This window comes from Rhipicephalus microplus, chromosome 1, assembly GCF_043290135.1.
Source record: "Rhipicephalus microplus isolate Deutch F79 chromosome 1, USDA_Rmic, whole genome shotgun sequence".
NCBI lineage: Eukaryota > Metazoa > Arthropoda > Arachnida > Ixodida > Ixodidae > Rhipicephalus > Rhipicephalus microplus.
Genome location: NC_134700.1, coordinates 272,539,302 through 272,566,710, shown reverse-complemented (window position 1 = coordinate 272,566,710; position 27,409 = coordinate 272,539,302). Strand labels below are relative to the sequence as shown.

General features: G+C 41.2%; 4 protein-coding genes across 6 annotated transcripts in view; 2 read left to right on the top strand and 2 right to left on the bottom strand.

Moving 5' to 3' along the window:
- Positions 1–6,169, bottom strand: part of Cul3 (cullin 3) — a 35,831-nt gene extending 29,662 nt beyond the window's left edge. The window contains exons 1-4 of the mRNA XM_037436103.2: positions 5,735–6,169; positions 1,289–1,486; positions 677–790; positions 156–316 (exon numbers count right to left, since the gene is read on the bottom strand). Coding sequence (XP_037292000.1) covers positions 156–316; positions 677–790; positions 1,289–1,486; positions 5,735–5,788 — 527 coding nt within the window. The 5' untranslated portion in view covers positions 5,789–6,169. The remainder of the gene's footprint in view (positions 1–155; positions 317–676; positions 791–1,288; positions 1,487–5,734) is intronic.
- Positions 6,170–6,340: 171 nt separating this feature from the next.
- THG (tRNA-histidine guanylyltransferase) lies at positions 6,341–7,570 on the top strand. The gene has a single exon (XM_037436105.2). The coding sequence runs from the start codon at positions 6,648–6,650 to the stop codon at positions 7,548–7,550; it is 903 nt and encodes a 300-aa protein (XP_037292002.2). The 5' UTR covers positions 6,341–6,647; the 3' UTR covers positions 7,551–7,570.
- Positions 7,571–7,648: 78 nt separating this feature from the next.
- On the bottom strand, positions 7,649–25,223 carry Ppat-Dpck (Bifunctional Phosphopantetheine adenylyltransferase - Dephospho-CoA kinase). Its single transcript, XM_037436104.2, has 9 exons — positions 25,021–25,223; positions 23,975–24,696; positions 22,778–22,992; positions 20,191–20,322; positions 17,769–18,023; positions 16,449–16,533; positions 14,672–14,769; positions 12,559–12,705; positions 7,649–11,473 (listed from the first exon to the last, which is right to left on the bottom strand). Exons 2-9 carry the CDS (start codon positions 24,603–24,605, stop codon positions 11,411–11,413), a joined length of 1,626 nt encoding a protein of 541 aa, XP_037292001.2. The 5' UTR covers positions 24,606–24,696; positions 25,021–25,223; the 3' UTR covers positions 7,649–11,410.
- A 137-nt stretch (positions 25,224–25,360) lies between these two features.
- Positions 25,361–27,409, top strand: part of LOC119188179 (uncharacterized) — a 139,919-nt gene continuing 137,870 nt past the window's right edge. Inside the window, exon 1 of one of the 3 annotated variants that reach the window (XM_075894651.1) lies at positions 25,361–25,728. In XM_075894651.1, the coding sequence (XP_075750766.1) occupies positions 25,724–25,728 (5 nt within the window). In that variant the 5' untranslated portion in view covers positions 25,361–25,723. The remainder of the gene's footprint in view (positions 25,729–27,409) is intronic. The other 2 variants (XM_075894645.1, XM_037436101.2) reach the window with 2 other exon arrangements.

Here is a 27,409-nt window from a genome sequence, read left to right as displayed (position 1 = left end):
CCCTGCCCTGCCACTTTTTCTGAATGTCACAACATACAGGCTTCTACAGAACTGCACAACAGAATGGTCATTAAGCTTGTACATGAATGGCACCACACAGAAGGTGCAGCTCACAAATGTGGCAGCAGCTGGAATAATAAAGTTAGTGGGCCTACCTATCGACTACTTCTCCTTTGCGCTCTTGCTGGACCATGCCCAGGAGCGTGTCACGGAGGTGGTCCCGGATGTTGCCATACCGCACTACCTGGTCCCGGAATATGATCAGGCCTAGGTTGTACACGTTATCCACATTGTTCTGCTGTACATACACTCGATCCTGCACCAATGCAAGAAAGCAACGAGACATCAAAAACAATTTTGTCTAGGAGCATTTGGAGGATTACACTAGATCAAGCGAGCAGTTGCAAGAAACAATGATAGTTTCTTGGGCAGAAAAAGGAAAGAGAGCTTATAAGCTTTGTTTCCTCCTAAGCTTCCTGTCTTTTTTCAAAGAAGCAGCGCACAAATGTACGTCAAACACGCACACATATAAAGATGTAAATCAAGTGCTGTGTGCAGGCTTGGTGTTCTTTTGTGTGCTGCTTTTTTTGAAAACCTTGGCTCACAAACTTGCCCACCAGCCTACGCTTTCTGTTGGCCGCTGTCTACATAAAAAGAGGAAATGACAAACACATACCATGTACATGAGAATGTCCCTGATCATGACCATACTTGTTTGGTGATCATTCCAGGCTTGATTTAGTGTTTGTAGGAAGTTGTTGTGCAGGGAGGCTAAGACATCTGCCCGAACCTGAAAGTGGAAAGAACACATATTGAGCCTGTACAGCATGGAAAAGATTACTGCATTTTTTTATATCAACATACAATGTTGCATAGCAGGTCAATTCAATAAGGCTACATAGAGACACACACCGCATGTGCTCGCACAAAACCAAAAGTGTTCTGAACTGTGACCTAGAAATTGACACACTCAGTTTTTTTTATACACTCAGTCCCTTTCTTTTAAAAATTGACAGCATTTTCTGCCCCTGTTTGCCCTGTCTCGTTTCCTATTTTTGTATGCACTGCTGTTACTTTTTCATAGATTCCTTCCTGTTCACATATGCACTGTCTTTCTAGTTCATCCTTTCCACAGCACTCTTCCATAACAAGTCGACATTTCTCGACTGTCTAGCAGCTTGTATGGAACACATGCAAAGAAACAAAGAGCAATAAATTCAGGGATACCACTATTCAAGAGGTAGCACATGGCTTTTTGAATTGGTCAAAATCTGTCAGAGCCACAAACCTTGTTCACTAGATGCTCTGTAACCACCTCCCTCAGCCCTGTGTAGAGACGCTCTCCGTGTTTGTGCAACACCATTGTGTATGCATTGCGATACAGCTCCTCAAAGCTCAATCCACTGTTGTTCTTCTTCTGTATCTCCTGGATGGCATTACGCAGGAGACCCCAGATGTTCTGCACATACCTCTCGTCCATAGACATCTGTGTGAAACGAAACAGATTACCAAATGGCAAGAAAGAACAGCATACAGAAATGATTGAATTTTACAGTAATGCAAACTTTGGCTTGGTTTAGCCCATGATCAAGAAGCACTACTATACCATCAGCACATATTTGTTATGCACATCTGTTGTGCTCATGTATATGAGTGTTCACACAAATCTTACAAGTTTAGTTGGCTTCAAAACTTTATGTAAATGCTTTTTCATACTTGCAGTGGTTGTAAAAAAAGCTATACTCTAATTTATCAGCAATATTCTAGAGTGCCAGAATTTTAGTACACATTACTTAGTTCATCTCAAAATGGCACTCTCTATCATCAGTAACGCTATTGCAAGATCATAACAAAAAGAAAAACTTGCAGTTGTGTAGCATTGTATGATGACGCCGCTCAAACAGCGACGCATTTGTGCTGGTCACATTTGCACATGACAGCTGCATCACTCACAGATATCTAGTGTAGCATGATGTACAGAGTGAAATGTACTGCAGCAAAGGTTTATGGACACTAAATAGGTACTCTTAATAGCGCACAGCTGACCTCCGAGATTATGTTACCAACAAAAATTGGACATATCCCACGTACCTTGGCGAATGAATGTTTTGCAAAGCATGCAGAGGGAAGGCGACTGTTCCATTTTTTTTTTTATTGAGTGAAATATTATAAAACAATACTAAAGATGTACACATGTTACACAGACAGACATAAGTTGAAATGTTTTATAAAACCAGTTGTATAACGATACCAAACACAAGCAACATGGGTATTAGCAACGTCGGAAGCAGTTCGCTAATACACACCACTTGTTCTTGCGAGGATGATAGCCCCTGACAGTAGTACTACATGAATCAACTTCAGTGGATACTTAACTACAATTGATGTAAACCCGACACGACTGCTCTATCAGTGGAGTAAATGTGTAATGTTTATAAAATTAGTTAGCCAGCACAGCTGACGTTTCACAAAAATTAGGGTATTTTTCAAAAGCATAAGAGACCTGGCATGGCTCTGGGCTAAAATAATTGATTGCCACTCAGAATGCTTAGGTTCGATCCCTGATGGGACCTTGACATTTATTCTTTGCCTTCACTGGGTCAACACTGCTGATGTCAGTTTTTTTTTTTTTTTTCAGATGTTCTCGCACTAAAATTATTATGTCTTTTCTTGCTACTCCTAGGCAGATATTAACTGTCAATCACACACAGCACATTCCGCATACCATGGCCCGTGGTATATGGGTATGTGCCCCACGTGTCTGATGGAACAGCTTACGTATGCGATGGGATCGTCACGTTATTCACGTCATGAGCAGCGAGTCATATTCCTCAAACCATCTTACCCTTCCATACTAATTTTGGTCTACCCCAAGTTACAGGGTTATCACAAAAGCGCATAGATGTAGGCGGCTAGATAAGACAGACAGATTGCTGGAAACGCTCGAAGTGCCTGCAGTCTGCAAAAAATTGCTTCAAATAAAAAAAATGTTATGTCAACTGTCACGTCAATACTCCTTTGCAGCCCCCACACTTATCAAAAGGCATTAGCAAAAAAAAAAAAAAAAAAAATTTTTTTTTTTTCTGTTCATACCATGTCATTTCCAATGTGATCTACAGGTACATAAAACACAGAGTGCGCACCCAACACACCAGAATTTCTCACTCTGGCATTTCTGCCACTACGCAACTTTAGAGAGGTTTGTATCAGTGGCACCTTTCTAAAGAAATTTTGTAGTGTCACAGCTTCTGCCAGTATTCACAGCCATAGTGTTGGAAGCACAAGATCCACATGTGGTAAATTCTCTTTAAAATTGAAATGTGTGGTGTGCGCTGTATTGGAGTGCACAGACTGGGGAAGAGTGAAAATTGCACACAGGTCATGTAGTAGTTCTGTGGTGAATAACATTTCACTTCCATTCGTGGTAACCACTTTCCATAATCTTTCCGCTAGCAGCATCCATCGTAAACTGAGCAGCCATCTTAAAGTAGCGTACCCTACACATCATTTTGAATTGGTTCACTAATAATCTAGTTGATTTTTATGATATTATCATTTATTGGGTTGAAGGGCCAACATGAAGGTCATCACAGCCCAACATCACTAGAGCAAAAGACAAATAAAAGATGAGCCGGTAAAAAAATAAGATGTGCGTTTGTCATCACTATTTCACAGCCATGACCATGCATTACAGATGCCAGGAGTGTGTACTTATTGTCAGAACATTGAAATCGGAGAGCCACTTTTCAAAATTTGCTGCAACTGCATTGGTCTTTGTTCTCCTAATACACTTCTAAAGTGATCTGCTCTTGAATCAAAGTTCGAGCAGCACGCAAGTAATGTTCAAAAAAAAAAAAGAAAAGAAAAATGGTGCTTGGGTAAGATTTTTGTTGCAAACTCAATAAATGCACACGTCTGTTAAAGAACAACAATTCGCTTTACAACTATGAAACTACATTTGGTAAAAAACATGCTACTCAAGTGCATTTTTTAGCAGAGGCAAAAGAAGACATGAGAACTGTTCACTTAACAAAGCTCAAATGTAAAATTTTCAACAAGTGCAATTTATACATTTCAAAGGCAAGTTTATTCAGCTCACAAAACACACTACCCCTTAATAGTGTTTCTGTTGAAGTAACATTTTGCTTGCAGTTACCATCCAGTATGATATGTCAAGATACATAAGGTTCATGTTATACATGCATAGAATGTATCAAAGACATGAAAATGTGCATGCCACTTGCTACAAGCCACAACATCAATCTTTTATTCTTATAGTGCACAACCTTTACGATTAACATTAAATAAGTATTAAACACAGGAACACCAGAACAATTTCGATTAGTCACATTGCACTGGGCTCTGGATTATGATTGGCCAAATAGGATGGCTCAAGACAATCTAGAAAAAGTTACTGAATTTGCTATGAATATGCATAGAGAAGAAGCAAAATTTAATGCTGATGTCACAGTTATGCATACAGATACAAACAGGGAACGAAAATTTAGCAAGTGACAATAAACTTGCAACTACAACTATGGCTGCGCTATCTCGAACTTTCGAAAAACGAGCTGCACGAAGGTGTTCTCAAGACATAAAAACTGTTCCTAAAAGATGCCAAACAGTATGCACTGTCCTAAATGTACAAATTTCAAAGTAGTTTAAGCATCATGCATGAATGTCAGAGCAAGGTCTGTCATAGTCACCCAAGTTATTGTGAACGAAGATCACAGCTGTGAAATCGCACACAGATAAAGAAGTCCAGTGCCTTCCAATTTAGTTTAAGCGGAGGTGTTAGCGACCAACAACGCTATGGATGTGGTGAGCGATGAAAAAATGAAATAAACTTAAAACAGATGCCCCGACGATGTAGAGCCGGCGTTATTTATTGACATTTCGTTAGATGCCACAACTTTAGACAATGTCACTACCTTGCGTTTCTAGCTCACACAGGTCATATTTGGTATTTGCCGCGGTCACGACCTACAGTGGTCACAGTGATTAATTAAATGGGCAATGACGTGTGAAACTTTTGCAAGATGTAGGGGGGGGGGGGGGGGACATGCCAGCAGCGGTCACAAAGCGTTCTTCTTACGTACGGCAGTTATACTGATAACACTCTAAAACTGTGACCACAGCGAGCAGCTCTAAAACACGTTTATAGCTTCAACATTTCGCTGTATAAAACGCTTATTTCGAACGAAACAAGAGAATGCACACACTACTACCAATGTCACTAACAGTGAATAAACTATCGTTTCTGTAGAAGAGCCGGTATAAACCATAATTTTATGCGGTGAACTCGAAACTTCGCAACTCTGACGAAGATCGCGGAACCGGAGCAAAGCAAAAAAATCATGCTGTAATCAGCGTACCCACCGAGGCTGACCTTGGTCGCAGTGTCATGAGGTAAATGTGATATCGCGAAGACGCCTGTGCTAAAAAATTGCTTGAGGCCATCGTTCACACTTAGAAAAACTGAGGCACTTCATAAACAACACAGTGGAGCAGCACCACTTTGCAATCCATTTTCCGCCGGGCCAGAAAATGAAATTTAGATATCGCAGCAGCTGAATAATAACTTGTAATGAAACGGGTTTCACAGCTTAAGCGTGCTTATCGCGTTACGTGACAAATACAATCTGCGGTGTGATTTTCCTTGGCCCCTAAAAGCACTTTATGAACGCACATTAGGCCTAGAAGTCATCGAAGTAAAAGGTTTGCCGACACTCACAGGAAATGCTCGGATACGCATTTTGGTATCCTTCTTGCCAGGCTTCAAGCTCATTGTGCGTTCAGGACACGGCAAGAACTCAGGCGAGCGCACGCATCCACGGAGAAATCTCTAGGCGACCGTTCTAGCGTAGTTCCCAGCCACCGACATCAGTAAACAACTGTTCTGACAGGCTTAGCACTCGCGCACTGTAGCCACTGCCATGACCGACTTTGAACTTGCACCTATGCTTTGCAGTTTTTGCAAAAACTAGCGCAGTAACAAAAAATGTTGCCGTAACCGTATAAAAGATTATGACGCTTCCATGGGAACCCGGAGGTTTCCACGCAATGCCGAACTCGAGGAATTTTACATCAACGTGACGAGAGACGCGGCTTTCTGTGACCGGCCAGCTTATTCATCCGCTCAATGCCGAGCAGGAAAAAAAGTTTCTTGAATATCAATTTCACGAAGCAGGAACATCGGCCGATTTAATGCAGCTCTAAATAGTGCCACTGCCCGTATACTAAGCTAGTTTTATTCTTATATCAAGCATAGTTTTTATTCTGCTCTCATTTGTCGTTTCAACAACAAAGCTCCTTTTCTGTAGAAACTATTTCTGGTAAAACATATGAATATTGCGGACATGTATATTACATTTGATAAATAATACAACCGACAAAGTTTCGCATGCAAGAGTTTTACGTAGGAACTATTTTGTCAGCCTTATATTGCATTCCGAAAGTGTCCTAAAGTACACTACGCGCATCATTACACAGGTGGCGCGTAGTCATTTCCGGCTATACAGACTTGTTCCGGTGACGTGGTTTCGGTTGTACGCTGTTGATTAATTTGACATGTGCCTCACACATGGTGTTCGTTTCTATACGCTTCGTTCGCTCAGTCTGCTATAGTTTAAGCTAGTTCCGTGGATATGACACCCTTTGCGCAATCATTGTGTGTTGCAGCTATCAGAAAAACGCGCAGATTGTCTTGTGTACAGCGCGCGTTGCTTCAAACCGACTTCCCTCCCGCCACCAACGTTGGCAAAATGGCCAAAAGCAAATTCGAATACGTGCGACTATTCGAAGCCGACGACAAATGCTTGATGAACTGTTGGATCGTCGTGCGCATTGACGGCAAGGGCTTTCACAAGTTTTCCGACGCCCACGGCTTCGAAAAGCCCAACGACAAGCGGGCGCTCGACCTGATGACGCGCTGTGCGGAGCACGTCATGGAGGAATTCAGCGAGATCTGCGTGTCGTACGGACAGAGCGACGAGTACAGCTTCGTGTTTCGGAAAAGCGCCTCACTCTACAACCGTAGGGCGAGCAAGATCATGACGAACGTGTGCAGCTTGTTCACGTCTTCGTACTTGTTCTACTGGCCCCAGTTCTTCACGTCCCCCGTACAGTACCCGCCTTCTTTCGACGGCAGAGTAGTTTTATACCCAAGCGACGCAAATCTCAGGGATTACTTGAGTTGGCGTCAAGCCGATTGCCACATCAACAACCTCTACAACACTGCCTTCTGGGCACTGGTGCAGCAAGGAGGCCTTTCTACTAAGCAAGCTCAAGAAAGATTACGAGGCACCGTGTCGTCAGACAAGAATGAAATACTCTTTCGGGAGTTTCAGACCAACTACAATAACCTGCCGGCGTTATATCGCAAGGGCACCGTCGTCATTCGTGAGCCAATAAACGACGAATCGTCAGGAGATGGTTCGAAGGCGTCGAAAAATCGTAAGCACGTAAAAGCGTACAGAATAACTGCACTAAACGTCGATCTAATTCAGAAGGACTTTTGGAGTAAGTACCCGCACTTACTGGCAGAATAAACTTAGCTTTTAACACTCTTCTTCTTCTATGTTGAAAGTAATCACCGAGCTTGCTTATAGTTGGTGCAGTGTCTCTGACATGGAACATAACAGACAAGTCCCATGCCCAAAACACTTCTTTATTTCAGGTTACGATCTTCCCAAAATAGTAGCATGCACTGACAGCCACAAACAACATTGCACGAAAAAGCGTGTCTGCAAATGTGAACAGTTAGCCATCACAGTAGTTGTCTATATTTGTGCTAAACATGTGTATTAGCAATCAACCAAACACACTGCAAGAGCACAGATTTTCACACATTACAACTAGGTCCTTTGCTTGGGGTAACACCAAATCCCTATGTTCACGTCCTAAATAAGGTGTATGAAATTGTGCTAAGTGCAATTTGCCCTGAAAGTTTATCTTTTCGTTAAAAAGGACAATAGCAAATGTAAAATTTTATAACTTTGCAAACATGCATGACAAAAACTTGTAAAGCAGAAAAACGGGCGGGAACAAATCGCCTGAAATATATGCCAACAAATGCATGTAAGAAAAAATGTAGCACCTCTTACTAAGCATGTTCACAGCTGCTTGTAATTATTTCTTTTGTTGAAATAATTCAAAGAACTAACCAAACAAGTTCCAATTTGTCATTTTTGTTGGCCTCGTGACATACAAGCAGCTCCCTTTTTCAGTCCACATTTCTTTAACGATTTCGCTGTTGAAAAAGGACATTTGAATGCTGAAGAGGTGAAGACCACCAATGCAAGTGTTAGCTAGTTGGCGTGGCTTCATAACGAAAAGCAGCGCGAGCAAACAGAAAGAGACAAACGGGACTTGGCCGCACTGTTTCCTGTTAAAAATAACTGCTGACTATATGTGAAACAAGAAAGTTACAATAACAATTTGAAACTTCTAGATGCCACACAAAAACACCAATAATTCTCCGTAGTTTTATTCATAAAGTTTAGCAATATTTGACTCTTAAACTTCCAACAACATAAAATTTCAAAACAAAGGACCTCAAATATATGGTGTTAGTGTAACTAAAAAATTGCATAGTTTGAGGTGACTATATCCAATATTGGTGCTGAAATCACATTTTTAACATTCTTCGAAAGCAGTGAAAACGCACAGCTATCATAGTACAGCAAAGTTCAAAAGCTTTAATGCACACACTCCACCAGCTGATATCTGCAAGTACTACGTAGCTTTCACCTTGGCTGATTATTGGTTCATCTACAGATACTACTTCTGTCATAAACAATAAACTCAGTAATGCAAATATTTAGATTTGTAGCATTTGAGTTTGTGACTCATGACGAACTGGCCCCTATGTGCATCCTTCTGTCAGTAGTAACTTGACACCAAGTAAATTTTAGATGTTTAAACCAAGCGTCATTCAATGCAGCATTTTCAGTATTAGTAGCCAAGAGCTAGGTTTTCCAATACTCGTATATTTCCAACTATAATTTTCTTTCATTGTAAAATGGCATATGCTAGCTTGTGCCATGTCGCAGCTCTGCTTGATGCTCTCTGTAGGCCAAAGAAATTAGATGCTTAGGTTTTCTGGCACAAGGCTAACCAGAGCTGCCTTGCATTTCAGTAATATGTCTTAAAAGGGCCCGGCAACACTTTTCCAAGTAGCCATGCGATGGACTGATTGAAGGAGCTTATTGACTCAAGAAGTGATTGCTGCAAAAATTCTTAGAATCCGTCCAGTACGAGCGAAGTTGCAAACATTCGTCGCATGCTGCAATTGCATTGTTTCTCGTGTCGACAAAAGCGCTGGAAGCTAACAAGGGAGGGATAGAATAGAAGGCAAGCCTCTTGACCTGGATCATTTTTTCTCTATCGCTGTCTCTCTTTTTTTTTTCCAAAGCGGCTTTTCAGTGTGATTGCACGCGCACGCATGGACAGGTCGCAACCTCCTGCAACAGCCCCAGTAACTCCTGAGCGCACCATGCTCAAATCAGTCAGTGGTGTAATACTTAGGCCTGTGACGCACTGATTATTGATCGATCGATATGTGAGGTTTAGCATCCCAAAACCACCATATGATTATGAGAGACGCTGTAGTGGAGGGCTCCAGAAATTTTGACCACTTGGGGTTCTTTAACATGCACCCAAATCTGAGCACACAGGCCTACAGCATTTCCGCTGTAGAGGAGAGGAAACGATTTATGGCTGACTTTGAGAATTTATTCTAAATTGCATGCTGCACTATAATATTCTGCTCGGGTGTACTTGGGAGCCTCAAATACCGATTAGCAGAGATTTCTGACCATGCCAAAGAATATGTTATAGGGCCCTTTTTAGACACAGAAAAACGCTAAGATGGCCGTATAGTAAACCATAGACATTCACAAGATGATTATGGCTGATACAATGACTGAGACTAAGCTAAGTTTACGTATTAGTAGAAGGTAAAAACTGCCAGGACATGTTTCTTAAGACAGTGTTGCCATTTCGGTCAGCCGACTGCCAGATTTTATAGATCATTTGAGGAAATTTAGCTTCTTTTTCACGGGAAAAATGTTAATGTTTTTAAAATCATTTCTTGCTGTACTAAAAGATATCTAGTAGAGTCTGGTGTAATTTTATTGCTGCTTTAGTGTGATACCTGCAACAGAATGCAGTAACAGCGACTTGTGTGGCCTGCTTAACAACGCTAATGTTGAAATGAACTATCTTTCGACAGAACACTAACACCAACCTTACTCTGTGGAACCCTGCGCCATTAATGAAAGGTGTTCGGAATACCCTTGGTTATCAGCAATAACAAACACAGCATCTCAAGATGCATGCTTTTTTAAGTTGCCTGGGTGGTACCTGCAGTATTGTGATCACTATTTTACTCATGTTAATACACATTACAAATTGAATGCTCACCACTGTTAACCTTGTGTGTTCATTTTAATTAAGGACTGTAACAAAGTTGTGTTAAAAAAACTTTGTGTAAGGGTTGTTTTAACACAACCCTTGCAAAAAAAAAAAAAAATTATAGCAACACTGGTGAGAAAAAAAACCTGAAAAATGTGATTATCCTTGTACTAAATGCAGGCAAAGACTGTCACAAATGAGACACTGATAATATCCCCTGGACAAATGAGACGTGGATAATATCCCCTTTGAGGTTACGTGTGACCACTTACAGATGCACTAACTGCACCAAACTAGTGTACAATCAGGTAATGTAAACATGATTAAGAAACATTGCGGATGCGAAATATTCACCCTAAGACCACATGCACCTCGGCATGCACAGTGCTTTTAATTCTACCAGCCCTTCTCATCACAAGTCCGATCACAGCACAGAATGGTAAGCCTTTGCTCTTGCATAAATGGTGCTATGCAGCGAGGAATGATTTCACGACTTGCACCAGCTTACTTTACAGCTATGGCAACACAAGCTGTATAATTCTCACTGTATTTGACACACACAAAAAGAAGCAAAGTTCACTAATGTCTCGTAAAGTACAAAACTGGAACATGTAGGCTACGCAACAGCACTGCCTAAAGGTTCTTAACATCCTTGCATTTTGTACATAATGCTTATTAAATGAGCATATATATACTTAGGAAAAAATACATATATGTAGTATATATTTACTTTAATTGCTTATACGTTGCATATCCTGAATCATGCAGGAATGGTAAATATAATTATCGGAGGTCTGGTGCCTCTTAACTTCACCTCAGTTGTGGTGCCACTATCACAGGTTCATGAATCTCCTCACGAACCATAGAGAATCGTCTCCACTTCGCAAAGTTCATCCAGTGATTGCCCAACACGATTGCTAACCCCACTGCGAACAACACCACATACATTAATGCCAGAGATGAGACTGCATAAATGTTTCTGTACACACGATGATTATAGAGCCGATGACTTCTTCTTGCTTAAGAACGCCTGCAGTTCATTCCACGCCCTTGCCACCTGAAAGCAAACAAATATTACACAGCTGAGCAGTAGCTACGGATGAAAGGTCAGTTGCTGTACCCCAATGACAACTGATGCCCTGCTTATTTTGCTCTTCAGACCTTTCAAATTCAATGCGGAATAAACAGCTTAGTGTGCCGTTGTTAACAAAAAAAAGGAAAACATTGATACAGCATTTTCTGACACACGGCTACTATGTCCACATAAACATGAGCATACCGTCATAAAATCAACATAGACCACAGAATATTTAATTCCTTAACTGAGAGTAAGTTAAGCTGAAACAAAATTAAAAATATCTCGTTACTACAATAACCTTTTTTTACTGTGCCATTGACACTTTTCCAGCGAAGAGCACACTCCGACTCAGCTGCCAGGGCTTCTATTCATCCAAAAGTTCAACGAAAAGAATGTTTTGTTTCTCATGCACAACAATAACCTTTCTTTACTGTGCCATTGGCCCTCCGACTCGGCTTCCAGGCCTTCTATTCATTCAGAACTCCGACAGAAAGAATGTTTTGTTCCTCATGCACACTAAGTTGAACAAGCTTATCTAGTAATGACACTGTGCACAAAGCATGATGCTTCCATGCACATAAAATTTGTCTGTTGAAACCCAGCAAGACACTAAGGGGGCTCACTAAACCACTGGGTGACGCCAACAAAAGTAGTGCCTCCACTTACAAAACAGCTGTGCATTAGTGCTCAATACTTCTCTGCCATTAGGACATGCCACCAGCTAAATTCACCAGTGAATTAGGTATTCTTCCTTTTCCTTCCTCCTATATCCGAGTGGTACTCTTTGCCTCCAAATCAAAACCAGTAAAAGCTGCGAGTGACTAAGATAAAGCAGTTTCCTGCATCAAGCATATATAATAAGTGCTGCAAGCACCAACGAAAATTTCAACCACATGGGGCTCTTGATGCACACCTAGATGTATAAGTCCATAGGCCTGCAACGCCAAAATGCAACCATGGCAGTTGGCGTCAAACCCACGTCTTTTGAGTCAGCAGCTAGGCACGTTAACTACTGTATCACGGCGACAGCTAGCAATTCACCTACATGCTTCTTCCATCTTTACCTGTCGTTCTGTTGTGGCATAGTCCCAAAGAGAGCAGAATATGACATTAGCCTTGTTAACACGCTCCTTGTTAGACATCTGTGCTTGGACCCGACGCAATGCTTGATCTTTCTCCAGGTTATCCCTAGCCATCACTCGCTTCAGCGCCTGTTTTTAAAAGACAAGGAGACAAATAGTGAAAAGAGGGGCATCACATTTCAAATACCAACAAACAATGCTTTTTTTTTTTTCAGCATAATAACCATTCCAGCATGGGACACAACACTGACACACCTTTTGATATCAACCTTTCAGAAAAACACATTTATCAGGTCAAAGGCTAAAATATGCCCATGCACTATGTGACTTGCAAACTAAAAACCAGGCTGAGCTGAAAAGTAAAGTTCAAATAAAAGTGGTTTATTGTATTTTCACAAAATACAGACGGTGTGACGCTACCTCCACAGTGATGGGAAATAATCAGGTCATGCCCTTTCAGATATTCAGGGATACGGCACACTCTCCTATCCCTCCTGCACAATGTTCTGTTCAAGGTGAAGACTATAACGCCACTGTTCTTTCTAAAGCAATTCTAAAACAAGAAAAACTCATCACTCTTCGAGCCACACATTAAAATTGACTTTGAAAAATGCTCGGGTGATTGAAAAATGAACTCTGAAGTTCATCTTCTCACAACATCCTTGAAAGGTGAACTTGAAAGTTTATTTTTGAAGTACCAATTTTTCAGCATTGCCCCAAACATTGTCTTTCCATGAATCTTTGATATTATTAGTGTGTTCAGTGTCATGGTCAGTTTATATGCCCAGTGGTAATACTCGGGCACTATAAAGTGTACTGAAATCTGACAGCACCATTGATACCACATGTGTTCACACTATTTTGTATTCCTTGTATCCAGTATAAGTTGCCTTACGGATACTTCTAGGCCCGTGCAAATGTTCGAACACTTTGAATAATCGAACGAATATCACAGAATTCGAATTCACTTCGATTTGAATTAGTAATATTGAAAAATTTTGAAGTATTTGAAATTAATGAATAAATGCATATTAGACTGCACGTAACCAGTTGTAAAGATGGTTTTGCTGCACTAGAGGGGTGCTAAGCCACGGACACACTGATTTATATGTATATTAATCTGCATGTAACACTCCTAAAAAGGTGGTTCCACTGCAGTAGAGGGATGCTAAGCCGTGAAAATGTTTATCAAAAAAAAAAGTCCACATTGCCACGAAGCTCCACTTCAAGGTTAAAGGAACATATTACTATCACACTGATTCATTAATTTTTAAGTTAATATTTTTGTTATACCAGCTCATCTGAACTCTAGCGAACTTTAAAACGTAGCATATTTTACAGGTTATCAGTTGCATTCTACTTCCTTTTTAACCAAAAAGAATGCACAGGCCTTCTCAATTTTCAAATAATAATGTACAAATTATTCATGCCATGACAAACATTCTCACTTTTCTTCATAATATTTGATATATACTATTCAATTCAAGATTATTCGAACTAAATTCCTATTCATTTTGAACCTAAAGTTCACTATACGCACTAGCCTCGATATTTTACGCTCATGCACAAAACAGGCTCGGCACTCAGAAGCACTCTGATGCCCCTCATGGTGCTAGGGCCAATGGTGCTTTATTGTTCCTGTAAATACCCTCACAAAATCAGTTTTTTATAGTTTCTTGCTTTATTTATACTTTGTACTTTCTTTATACTTTTTTTTCTTGTTAGCTTGCCCACACAATCACTGCTATCATTCTTTTGTCTTTGTATTTTGGCAGCCTGACAAAGCTGGACACGACAGTGTACATGATCTGCTGCGAAAGTGTACATATCCGGCCAGATAGATATGGGAGGCTCTATGTATGGGGCCACCCTAGCAGACTTTTCGCAGGCGCAAGTGTGGGTCAGCAGCAAATACAATGCTGCTGTAGCTTTCGGGAGCCGCTACTGAACAACTTCATATATTTAAGAAGCAAGAATTTCCTTTACAGATTTTATGAATTTTCTTGCTTATCAAAACAGCCTGAGTGCAGTCATCACTTCAATAAATCGAGCTTCAACTTCAGTTTGAATACCTTCATCAAATTCCAGTACTTACTTCCTCCACAGGAATGACACACACCCAGACTTGATGAAACTTGTTTTCCCAGCCAGCCTCCAAAAGAAGTGCAGACTCCAAGACCACCACTTCGGTACCTGAGAGACAAACATGATCTAAGTTTTTGAAGTATACTGAATCACCAAAAATTCGCCGACAATTACGATGATGACTAATGTGAATTCTGAGCATAGCTTCATGTTGGAACCATGTCGACTGTGTGAAGTTTTGGCTATCCGCAGCGGTAGCAATGTAACGTTCGTTACATATTGCCACACACACTGCCAGCGCTCGAGTGCTATGCAGACAACTCTGTGCATTGCAGGCGTTGGTTACAAACCAAGCGAAATGCCAACAGCCCTGTTAAAACAAGTGAAGCCAGCCACAGTGCACGTGCCAGCCCTGTATACGCACGAGCTCCAACCGACAGCCGAGCACATGACCGAGGAAGAAAGCTAGGTTAGAGGGCAGTGACTCGCGATATTGACAGACTCCACGTCACTCTTTTCTTGCTCTATCGGTTATGCTGACAATGGCCAACAATGGTAGTACAGCTCAATGCAAGAACAGACACCTAAGAGCAGCACTCTAAAAAGTCGCATCACTAGAAGCAACTGATTGAGAGTCAAGCCAGTACCATTTCTTCTCCTTCAGTTGGTAATAGTATGTTTGCACAAAAAATACAGTTTATTACAAATTCTTAAGGAACAAAAACAACCTGAAGTGACTGAAAATGACATGTTACAATAAATTTATAATTGAAAAATAGGCTGCCATTATACAGGCCACACTCATGCAAAATCGCAATGGTGTGCCACATAAACACACCAACAAAACTTTAAACACACTGCACATGAATAAAATTGTATGAAAAACTGCATTACGACAACCCTTTTAATTCTGTCAACATGTGTTTACACTTAGGCCCGATACCAACAAGCCCACTTGCTAACACAAGCTGTGCAGATATGCCAAGCCAGGTGAATATGACCCAAAGGAATGTTGTAATACACATGAAATGTGAGGAATATGAGCTAGTAAGTTATACATCATGACGTACAACAGCAATGGGTTAGGAGTAGAGTTATTCATTGTTAAGACACTTGTGGGGGTGCCGACACCCCCCCCCCCCTGTAAGGTTGTTTGCGCCACGTGGTGCATGCATGTCTCGCCCAAAAGCCGCATTTCAAGTTACAACCACCAGGCGGTAGGTGGCGTTGTGTTCGCGAGAGTTGGCCGCCACTATCGTCATCATCATCATGTGGTAGCGCCGGCGGTGAGCCCTGGCGGAAGCAAGCCTTCGTGGCGGGCGAGAGTTAAGCGACTCTCTTTTGCGCATGGCGGTTGCTGCGAACGGTTGTCTCTAGCGTGGGTCCTCAGCGCGTGGCACCGCGTCCTGCGTTCCGGGCGGGCCCACGTGGTAAGTCAAGCGTTGGCGCCGCCGTCTTGGGTGTGTTATTGTGTTTGCCATGTTATTGTGTTGTTATGTCGTTTGAGTGTATGGTAGTGTGTTAATCACAATTGATGGATAGACTCGGCAGACGGTATTGTCCTTCAAAAGTAGTTAAATAAATGTATGGATGTTGTTTGGTTTGTACCGACTGCGTCTGCTGTGTCCGTTCACTCCAAGAGTGTAGCGTAGCGTGGCGCTCGCTCGCCAATTCGAGACACCACACAGTAAACAAGGTGAACTGGAGCAATATGCACCTACAAAAAAAAATAAAAGCGTATCGTGAAGGCTCAAATTCAGCAGGTCGATGAAAATGAGCAAGCATACCTTTTCGCCTATGCTCTTCAAGCCGCTCATCAATGATCTGAGACACTTCTGGCCAGACAATGTTGTTCAGTTGCTGTCGTTTTGCCTGCATGCGAGAGTGAACACAGCAGTTAAGCTCAGGAGGACAAGAAGTACAAGAGAGCCTTCCAAGTAGAATATTTATGCAAATGAAGATTCAATGCAAAACCATGTAAAAATCTGGCAATCATAATGAAACAAATAGTTTGGTGCAAAGGGAAAACAAGAACGTTTGATAACAACAGAGATAGACATCATTTGAACAGGTTCAAAAATCTAATGCAAATCGGGAGAAATTTCAGACCCTTCTGAAAAACTTTTACCCTACCATAGACATTAAAGGCAGTAACGTCTTCTGAAGAATGATTCCTTTCATTTCCTTTTCAACATTTATCTTACCTTCCATAGCCTGGACAGGCAAACATTTTTAGAAATGAAAGCAAAAACAGACAAATGTAGAAGAAAAATTTAGGAGCTGAACTGTTTGCCCTGGTCATAAAAAAAGAGTTGTAACTTAATCACAGTCTGCTCTTTCGTACTTCATTGCAGTCCTTACTGGGAAGAACACTGTCCAAGGACTACAAGCAATATCATGTTCGACAGATGGAAAACAAGCATACCATTTTAAACAAGCAGCATATGTGTTTTGTTTGTTGCATTCACAGACAGATGAAAAGAAAGACTGTGCTGCAACAGTTGAGCAAGCATACCATGAAGTCACTAACCAATTTATTAATAAACAATTAATTTTAGATAAATATCATTACTGGCTACATCAAATTCAAGGTTGCATAAACATATTTTGGAGGGTAAATTGAAAAAAAAAAAAAAGCTCTTTAGTGCCCCAAGATATCTATCCAGGGATGACAACAAATAATTTCAGCCTTCTGGTATGTCCTGGGATTTCTTCTGGCTCTTCCTCAGGCACACAAGTGAACCACCAAGTTACAACTCAGTAACTCTAAACTGCTGAACACAATTTCATAAAGCTTTGCAGTTTCTCTAGTTTTATTGTAGTAAATATCTTCTGAAAGTTTCAAAAATATCTTAAAAATAAATAAGTTTGGTTTCCGGGGTAGTCTTTCCCCTTAAGTTTTTAATTGGACCAATGTTCTGACACTGAGCTAGAGTATCTGCTAAGTTCACAAGGGTGACTTGCTAAGCTTGATGACCTCCTATTCATATAATTTACAGATGCATAAGACTTTGAAGATAGAATGTATAAGAATATTATATTCAAGTTTTTAAGGACCACTATAAGCCCACATGCCAATGTAGTAAAAACTCATCTGGCAGCCTCACCTCATCTGCAAAAATGATGGCGCCAAGAACTTTTCTGTTGATTGTGCCATCAGCACTAACCACTTTGTCACCGAAGGTCTCCACTATGCGGGAATATGCTTTTGTGCCCGGTCGGTAGCTTTCGTGGCCAAGTGGGTCGCAGTTGATCACCACAGCACCAAGAGACTCGAGTGTCTTGATGATGTGGCTTTTGCCAGTGCAGATGCCCCCAGTTAAACCAACAAGGTAAGGTTTGTCAGGGATATCAGGCCTTGGCTGTAAACAGATGGTAACAGCAGGTACGATGGCATCAGAGATTTACGGCGTACCGTTTCTTCACCAAGCAAGAATTTCTGTTCAGTTGAACCATGCAGCTTAAATCAATGAAACAGGATGTTAGTCACATGTACCCAATAAAGGGGGCACTGACACAAAATCAACAAGATTTCACAGCCTGCAAAATTGATATCCATGAACACATATATGCCATCTACCAAATCTTGGCAATGAATACAGCTTGAAACGTAACTTTTATGAATATTAAAGTTTGCATGTGCAGTTGAACGCTATACACCACAACTCACGACATTGTCTAAGAGGACCCGAAGAGGATCCTCAACTTCCATAACGTCACCATTGCAGCCGAGCTTCAAGTTGGCAAAGCTAGTGATCATGGCGTCATAGTTGCTCTTGTTGTGCTTCACCACAGCACACTACTAATTGGTGGCTCTTCATGAGTCAGTGCTTATGTCGAACATTTTGAAATTTTGTTCTTGGCAACACTATGTTCCTGTGACCAGATTAGTATGATCACGACAATGATAACAATGACACCAATTATGGTACCAACATTGTGCAGAACATGTGGCAGGCAAAAGAATGCACTTATTGGAAATTTATAAGCACTCAAAATGAACAAACAGATGTATATTGGTCTGCATGTAAACCCTCATAAAGATGGCTTTGCTGCAGTGCAGAGGTGGTAAACTATTAAAACACCTATTCAAAAAGAAAAAGATCTATATTGCTGCAAATCAAACCTTAAAGTCATTTAAACATATGACCCACACATCGATTCATCATTTTTTAAATGTTGTATTCTCATTATACTGGCTTTTATGCTCTAAGCATAGTAAATTTTGAAATGTAATTAAAGCATTTCACAGGTTATCACTTACATTCTACCAAAAGTCCAATCCTGCTACATACTATTCAAAGTTGTTTACACTTTCTAGAAGCAAAAACAATGGCGCTTGCACAGACCTTGTTTCAATTAAAAAAAATATATATCGTGAGCAGGTTAGTTGGGTCATGACAAATACACTCGTTTTTCTTTATATTATGTGACATATACTATTTAAATTAAATTCGACTATAAGTTCATTGAACCAAATCACTATTTGCTTCAAACCTGGAACTTACTATTCACACAAGCCTACAGTTATCACTACTTAACTGTAGGTAAAAGCAAGAGCAGCTGGAGGAGTTGACATGGCGACATGACAAATACAGGACCAGCTGCAATTGGGGAATGCTAGTTATACTCTGCCTTGGATAATCATGCTAGGACGTATGGGAACAGATTTATGTAAATACATGTACTATGTTACAATGTGTTCACGTAAATCCGTTCTTGCACACTACAGCACAATTATGCAAGAGTATGACTAATCCAATGCAGGAGATGACTCAACACAATGATCAACTCAGTGTGCCGATAGTTCATCTTCGAGGAGATAGTGGGCCATTGCAGGTCTCGTTAATCAGCACGCCTGTTTTAATCTCAGCGGTTGTGTTGCAATACCGTGGTTCCCACAGACAGCTCTTAAATACCATGTCTTTTCCTACAATAAAGAAATTTTCCACCGACTGACACATTCTTCTGTTTTTCACCTCTAGTGCATTTCAAACAGCCTCACCATGTACACATTTATTAGCCTGAGCAGATTACTAACTCGTGGCAGAAACTCGCCCCCTGCCCCTCAGCAACTGCCATATGAAGGCTGACGGTTTTACCATGCTGCAATTGATGTTACATTAATTGTTATGTGGGGTTTAACGTCCTAAAACGACCATCTGATTATAAGAGACGCCACAGTGGAATGCTCCGGAAATTTCAACCATCTGAGGTTCTTTAGCGTGCACCCAAATCTGAGCACACAAGCATACAAAATTTTTGCCTCCATCGATAATGTAGCCGCCACAACTGCTACTTGAAAGAAAAAAAATTATGTTAAAATAGAAATGAATTGCCACATTTGTTAAAATAATTATTCTTCATCACAATTTCTTTTTTACAAAGGAATAGAGACCACGGTAAAAGTTACTTTGACTGCCATGCCCCAGGCAAAAAACTTTCCCCAAAGGAATGACAGTCAAACACGTATGAAAACCCACATGTACATTCATGAGCACTGTGAAATTTCACATGCTTCCAACATACCTTGGGTGGAGTAAGCAATGTGCCGAGCTGCCGCCGCCTCAGTGAAGACGAGCTCACTTTAAATTCCTCACCGCTGCACCGACAGACGTCTTCAGCTAGTCCTACGGATCGGATAACCATTGAAGGCATGCCCTGGATGTCAACAAAGTTTTTCTTTCAGTTAATCACCATTATAACAAAATGGTATCCAACACGGAAATACCTTCATTATACACTCAAGCCTAATTATAATGCAACTGGATATAATGAAATACAGGTTGTCATGAAGTAAATGAATAGTCTTGCAATGAATAGTGTGTTAGGAATAAGCCTTCATAACGAATTTTCGGATATACAGCAAACTTATTTTCATGTGAGATGCAATTTTGAGTAAACGCATGCTTCGAGTTCAGGATGCGGTCACGATGAACAAAGCTAAATGAGGCAGTGCTACGAGCCGTGGGAGCCCCACAAATTCCAAAAAACAATCCCTTCTCCTCTCCAAGCCTTTTGGCAGTGTTCAGTCCCTAAGTTTATACCGTGACGCCCACAATTTTGCTTGCTCATCATCCACAATACCTCCTAGTAAGCTCGCAAATACTTGCACTTGCCACTCTTCCTCTTGGCCCAGTCGGGACGAGCCGACAAACGAAGCATAACGAAGGGAAGAGTGAAACCGATAAGGGCCTATTCTGTATAATCAAATGCGTATAACCCTGCTACTACAGCACAGTTTGAAAAAAAAATCTCACAGCTACGTGTTCCTTGTAAACTCGTGCACAACTGTAACACCAAAAGTAAATTTCGACCTACGAGTGGTTATGTGAAGAGAAGTGATGCTTTCATAGGTCAAAAAAGAAAGAAACGACAGCACACTTTCTCTTTTGCCCAGTTACTGTATTATCTCTCTCAAAGCACAGCTAACTTGAACAGTTTTATCCAAAAGTTACCTCCCGTCAATATTTTGCCGTTGTGAGATAAGGAGAGCACGGAGTTTTTTTTTTTTTCCTATTGAAAAGGCTAAACACGACAATGAAAGTAATGGCTTATCTCGCAAAACAAACAGCCATTGTATCAATGCCTTCCTTCAACACGCAATGTCACGGTCACAGTGGCTCTTTTAAAGATAAGATAGTAACAGAGACTCTGAAAGTAACGTACAGTGTATTGATTGGGCCTCTTTCTTATCATGGTCTGGCCTCAAATCGACAATAAGGCAGATATTTGCTGTTACACGCGACAAAAGCAAACATCCTTGTGCGAGTGTCAGGGGCGTCCATACTTGTGTGTTGACGCCTTTAACGAAGAGTGTTTTCGTGGAAGGATGGCTGAAATGACAACAAGCATTTCGGTAGAAATAATAGATATAAAATTCATCTTCTCATGCTTTGACAACAACCTGGCTCAAATTTACTTCACTACTGCAGCAGCACCATGTACCTGCAGTTGGCGTGAAAAGCAAAATATTTTTAACCCTAATTAATTCCTCAAATGGTAATTAGCAACATTCGTAGACATTCTTATGCTCTTTTTAAGCTTATGTACCAAGACAGGTTACCTGTCGTTGATTAAAATTAATGCAAAAAAGATGCGACAAAAGCAACAATACTTGTGTTGTCCATTTTGGTCTTATCGTTTGCTATTATATATAATATATGCTTCTCCTTGACTGTAAAGACAATTATTCGGTATGAAAATTGCACCCCGGTACCCAGCGCATGTTTATTTCCCTTTCGTCTTTTGTTGTCTTTACACCTTTCCCCTCGGAACAGACAATAGTCAAGAAAGCCCATAAGGAAAAATCTTAAAACGCTACTCAAGGTCTTGAGCAAGGTTGCTTTATTTTCCCTCTTTTAAGCATAACACACTTACTTGCCTAACTAACCCAAATTTTTTTTATTGAAGTTAATTTGGTTGCTATAATTTGTAAAATTTGCCTGATAATTTTCTACTTTTGGTTATTGAAAATTGCTGAACGAATTTGTTTTTTCTTTGACTTGCGAGCTGCCACAGATGCTACGGAATGGTTTCCATGTCTGTGTACACCAAATGGTTGAGAGCTGAATTTGAGTCTTGTTGGCAACACACATTGATGAAACAAATGCAAAGCTGGTCAAATAATAATACAGTGCTACATAGAGGGCTCTTGCTCTCTTGAGAAGTCTGATGCCAAGAACGGAAGCTGATTCTAAAGTCCAAAAGTTCACCGCCTCATAGCATGGGGCAACAGGTGTTCAGCAAAATGTATCACAGCTGCTCTGATATCACAGGAGCAAAAGGGAAATATTAATTGCTATTTTATTATTTCCCTTTTAGTTTAAATTTCGCTTACTTTAACAGCCTTCTGATGTAACAAATGCTTCATATCAATTGCACTATACGATGGTTCTGAGCTACGCTCATTGATTTATGTTTATTACAGTGAAACAACAGATGACAGAATGGTTGAATGGCAGGGCATCATATTGTCTTGCCAGTTAATTGGTGCCATCACCTACACCGTTTCGCAATCAATAATTTTAAAATACTTCATGCCTGTAGCCGATTTCGTTACCCCCTTCCCCTGCTTCTCATCACGCCTAAAGATTGCAGATGTGAAAGCACAAACCCGTCTGGCTCGTTCCTCATTGACCAGTCTGCCTCCTTTCATAGTTTCTTCACTGACGTACAGGCATTCCAAATTATCGTCTTCAATGGTAGGACCATAGGGGTTGTAGATCGGCTGCACATCATAGTGAAGTGTTGCGTCTATGTCATGCAGAAAGTCTAGCAGGGCACACATGCGTGCCTCCACGGGCTCTATCAGCTCCCAGAGCAACTTGCCTGCAATAGAATACAAAAAAAAAATCAGGCTGAGGAAAAGTAACGAAAAAAATAAATTATGGTACACGGTTTGTTTAGGACGACTCCGATTTGTGCTGACCACCCCGGATTATTCATTACCACCTGAGCAGACGGTTATTTTTGTATTATGAGCCTATCTATATGAATCCTTCACTGTTAGGAATTGTGCCCATGCCCTCGAGCTTAGCAGTGCGACAACTTAGTCAACCAATCTACCAAGATTGGTAAAGTAAGGAAAATACAGGCAGTAGCCATGAAACAGCATTTCTACATGAAGCATCATAAAGTTTTTTATGAATTCTGTTCTAGTGATCAAAAACTAAATTCAGCCAGAGAAAAGCAGAGTTTATTATTACATATCCCACATCTCATTTACTTCTGTCAAGAAGATATAAAAATTAAGTTTCACCAAGGTTATATCCTCACAACTGACATATTGCCTGTCATACACAAATGGCTTGCATAATTACGAATGATAAAAGTACAGAGAGAAAAAATATGTCGGGCTGCATTCCTATTCTAGTAAGCATAATCAATAAAAGTAAGCTTCCTTCAAAGCCACCTAAACTAAGAAAAGAAGTACAGAAACCAAGCTCGAAGAGAATTTGTAAGAATTGAAGAAAATATGTGATGTTTTTGCCACAGTTACACTTAATTAAAAAAAACAAAAAACACATATCATACATATGATGACTTTCAAGAAGTATGTAAATTGTATCTCTGTTGTATAGCAACAGTACATGGCTAGAATGTTTAAAAACAAAGGATAAGAATAAATTCAAACGAAAGCTTAAGAAAACTAGCCAATGAGTCGCTATGCTTTACAGTGGTATCCACAAATTTTGTTTCGGGCATTTCTCAAGTCAAATATACTAGCCTGACGCATGTCGTTATGGCTAACAACGAGAAATGTGTACAAATAGACTGTCATTCACATTTTACAAACAGCACAGACATTCACCTTTCAACATGTCACCATCCGTTACTCCAACAACAAGTTTGCCCGTCGCATGCAACACTGCCTCTGAAAGGAGCACCTTGTGGCCAAGGTGCAGGCGGTCGAAGGTACCTCCAAGACAGACACTATCAAAAGTTTGAAAGGTGGAGCTGTTTTGGACCCCATTGCTTCCATGACTGAAGCCATTGAAGTTGTCTTCGTTGGTCTCATTGACAGTCAATTTGCAGTCAAGGCGGTGGAAATTTGAGCAGCTCTTGTTAAACTGGTGTCCCACATACAGCTCCAAATCGGTACGGGCATGGCTTCCATCTGTTAGCACAACATCAAACGATGGCTTCAAGTGGTTCTCCTTACGAGCGGGATCCTTGAAGCACGTCTGAAGAACTCTGATGTCAAGGTGTGCGCACACTCCAGCGGCTTTGAAATATATGTCTGGTATAAGCTTTCGTAGTTGGGACAACTCGGAAGGCGTGAAAACGGGCTGCTGGACAGGCCACAAGTGGTGCTGGTTGGGCTCGAGCTTTATGTATAAAGTCTTGTTTACAAAGTTCTTGGCAGCCTTCAAATAGGCGGATACATTAGTTGTCAAGATCCTAGGCGATGAGGTTAAAATTAGGAGACCTGTATGGAACATGGCAGGCCTCAAGACAATTCCCTGGAAATCGCAGCGTAACTTTCTTTTTGTATAAAGCGAACCAAACGAAGCAGATATCTTCACCGAAGCCCTGAAAAAAAGAGAGAGATTATAAGGGGGAAACAGAAGTCAGCAGAGCATGCAAGTGTAACGTAGCACGAAATTAATGAACCATTAATGTATACGCAATTAATGTTACCTAGTCAAATTGACTAGCCATATATAACTTTACTTAAGCAGTTCGGCGATACGTCTTGCAGCATCAACGTTAGCAAAGACTACGGCACCTTAATAACAACCAGTTAACGCAAGGCAAGCAACCTGAAAGCATGCGTGATTGAGAACGAGATACGAAACAATCTGGCCACAAAATAACCGCGGACTACTGCGGTTCACTCGACCAGTGGGCACGCACCTGAATACTGTAGGAGATTTGGTCCACTTTGAATCGTACCTACGCTCGAGGAAACCTACAAGGAAACATCAGCGCGAACCGCAGCAAACACAACTCGGCGACAGCAGCCGCATTTCGCAAATCCTTCTCGCCTGCGTGTGGAAGGGGAGACGGGGGAGGACGTGCGCCGTGCGCTTTCATACCACGTGCTTCCTGCTTCCGTTCAAGCCTTGCCCGAAGACTTCACAAGATGCATCCTGCGTAAGAAATACTGTCATGTGCCTTTCTTCTACGGAGTGCTCTGCACCTACGTTGTGATAAGTTCTAAGCCTGGCCGTTACTTCAATTGCGGAATACACAACCTTAAAAAAAAGCGCTGCCTTACAACCTATTGGTTGTTTTGCAGCGCCATTTCAACCAACTAGCGGTAGAAATCTGAACGTGCGCGTCTATGCGCCTTTTTAGTTTTGAATGGTGCGAGCTGGAAGAGTGCGGGTAGTGCCTAGTGCGGAGTGTCTTCATTCACTGCGCGGCTGAACCATCCGATAGAACCGCCCTCTTGTTTTTACCTTTAAAAATACAATATTTTCAATAACGCGTCTACGAGCACCCCGGTGGACTGGTTGATGAGGCGACGAAGACAAGATGCCTTCCCGTTTAAGTTTGTGGTTAAGTTGTTAGCGTGTTGGTGTGGTGGGTGAAATGGTCACGAGACAAATCTTCGATGAGGTAAGGGTGCTGTGCACGAGCAATTTCGCGTCAAGCGGCTACATGGGCCGAATTAGGCTTAATATTGATGTCGATAGGCACGTGGTTCCTTTTCCAGAATTTTGCTGCAGCTGTGTTAGCGTGATCCATCTTAGTTTTGGTCCTACGAACGATTAAAGCGGCAGCGCAACGTTTGCACTGAGAGAGGTGGCCCGATTCCGTGTCTCTCCGGAGCGGCGCTTCTGCATTGCGGGTCCGGTCGCGGCTAGTTAACATTTCGCTCTTTTCGCTGCCAGTTTCGATTGTTGTTAACCTCTGCTAAGTATCAGGCGCAGTAATTGGCCTCCTTAAGCATGCATAGTGAGGGGGCATTCGATCGCCACTGCACTTGCGTAGTAGTGCTGTAGTGGTGCGATTGGTATGGTTACCTGACCAGCACCAAAAAGCCGTGTGTGATGCAGCGGCATACATCACGACCGCGGGAATGCACTCAATCGTTGCTATAGGTTTGCAATGCGCTAAGCCTGCTCTAAATTCCCGTTTCAAGTAGGTTAAAATATACGAGAACCTCAGAACACCGCAAATGACTCTGCCTGTGTCGGTTATCGGAATGCAGTATTTGCTTGTCGTTGGAAAGAACGAATTGCGGGCTCGCTTCTACAGCTACGTCATTGCGAACTTTGATGTGAAAAAATGTAGTTCTGATTACGCTAGAAATTCTACACCGTTTTGTATCGCTGCCTTATCTCATGAGCCCGATCAAATGCCACCATAGAAGACATCAGAACGTACTTGCTTGTTCATTTTTATTTTGCTTAGTTTTGTTGTCACACAGAAGGTTAGTCTCCTGCTTGAACCTGTAACAAAAAGCAGTGTAGTTGCGAAAGTAACAGCTAGTTCAATCGCTAATTACACAAACATAATAAGATAATAAGTGAACAAAGTAACGTGACACAATGTTACAAGACGAGCCATAAAATAAGACTGAATATTTGCATGTGAGTAATGAGATGAACACACAAATTACATTTTATTCAATGTCTTTTGTGTATGCATGTGTGTGCAGAATAGTGCAGTATTCAGACCAACCATGCTCTATTAGGTAGGCACAGCTAAATTGCCACTGTGTATGCAGAATAGTGCAGTATTCAGACCAACTATGCTCTATTACATAGGTAAGCTAAATTGCCACTGTTTCTTGTATTGTTATAGTCTGGTCTGGTAACTTTGTGCAGTGTTATCAATTATGGCTTGTGTACTTACTGTATCATTGTTTGCAATAGTTAAAAATTGTGTAGATATGTTAGCTGGGTAGTAGATTACTTATTACAAAAAAGTATTGCAGTTTTCACTGCCTTGAAACTTTGCTTTAAATGCATCTGTGATTCTAGCTAGCCAAAAAATGATGCTTTGATTTTAAGATCGGTAGCTGGTTCATGTAATGTCCAGGGACGTTGTACCCTATCGCACTTCAGTGTAAGCAAAGTGCGCACGGTGCTAATGCTTGATGAGCAAAAGACAGGATGATATCTGATAACACTGATAGTCGTGCCAGCTATTAGCAGCTTGAAATGCAGTGTGAAGAAGAAAACGTATCGTTGGCAAGCAGCATCACCACCGCTTGGGTAGTAGGTTCTGGGCTCTGCTCGCTCGCCTTGTGCTTATCGTCGCCGGCATCTGCCTGAACGTTGCTCTGTCCCAG

Coding starts and splice junctions, on each gene's coding strand:
- THG (XM_037436105.2), top strand. CDS start 6,648: ATGACACCCTTTGCGCAATCATTGTGTGTTGCAGCTATCAGAAAAACG.
- Ppat-Dpck (XM_037436104.2), bottom strand. CDS start 24,605: ATGTTCCATACAGGTCTCCTAATTTTAACCTCATCGCCTAGGATCTTG. Junction 18,024..20,190: donor CATTGCTTACTCCACCCAAG/GTATGTTGGAAG, acceptor ATCTGTTTACAG/CCAAGGCCTGATATCCCTGA. Junction 12,706..14,671: donor GTGTCATTCCTGTGGAGGAA/GTAAGTACTGGA, acceptor TTTTAAAAACAG/GCGCTGAAGCGAGTGATGGC.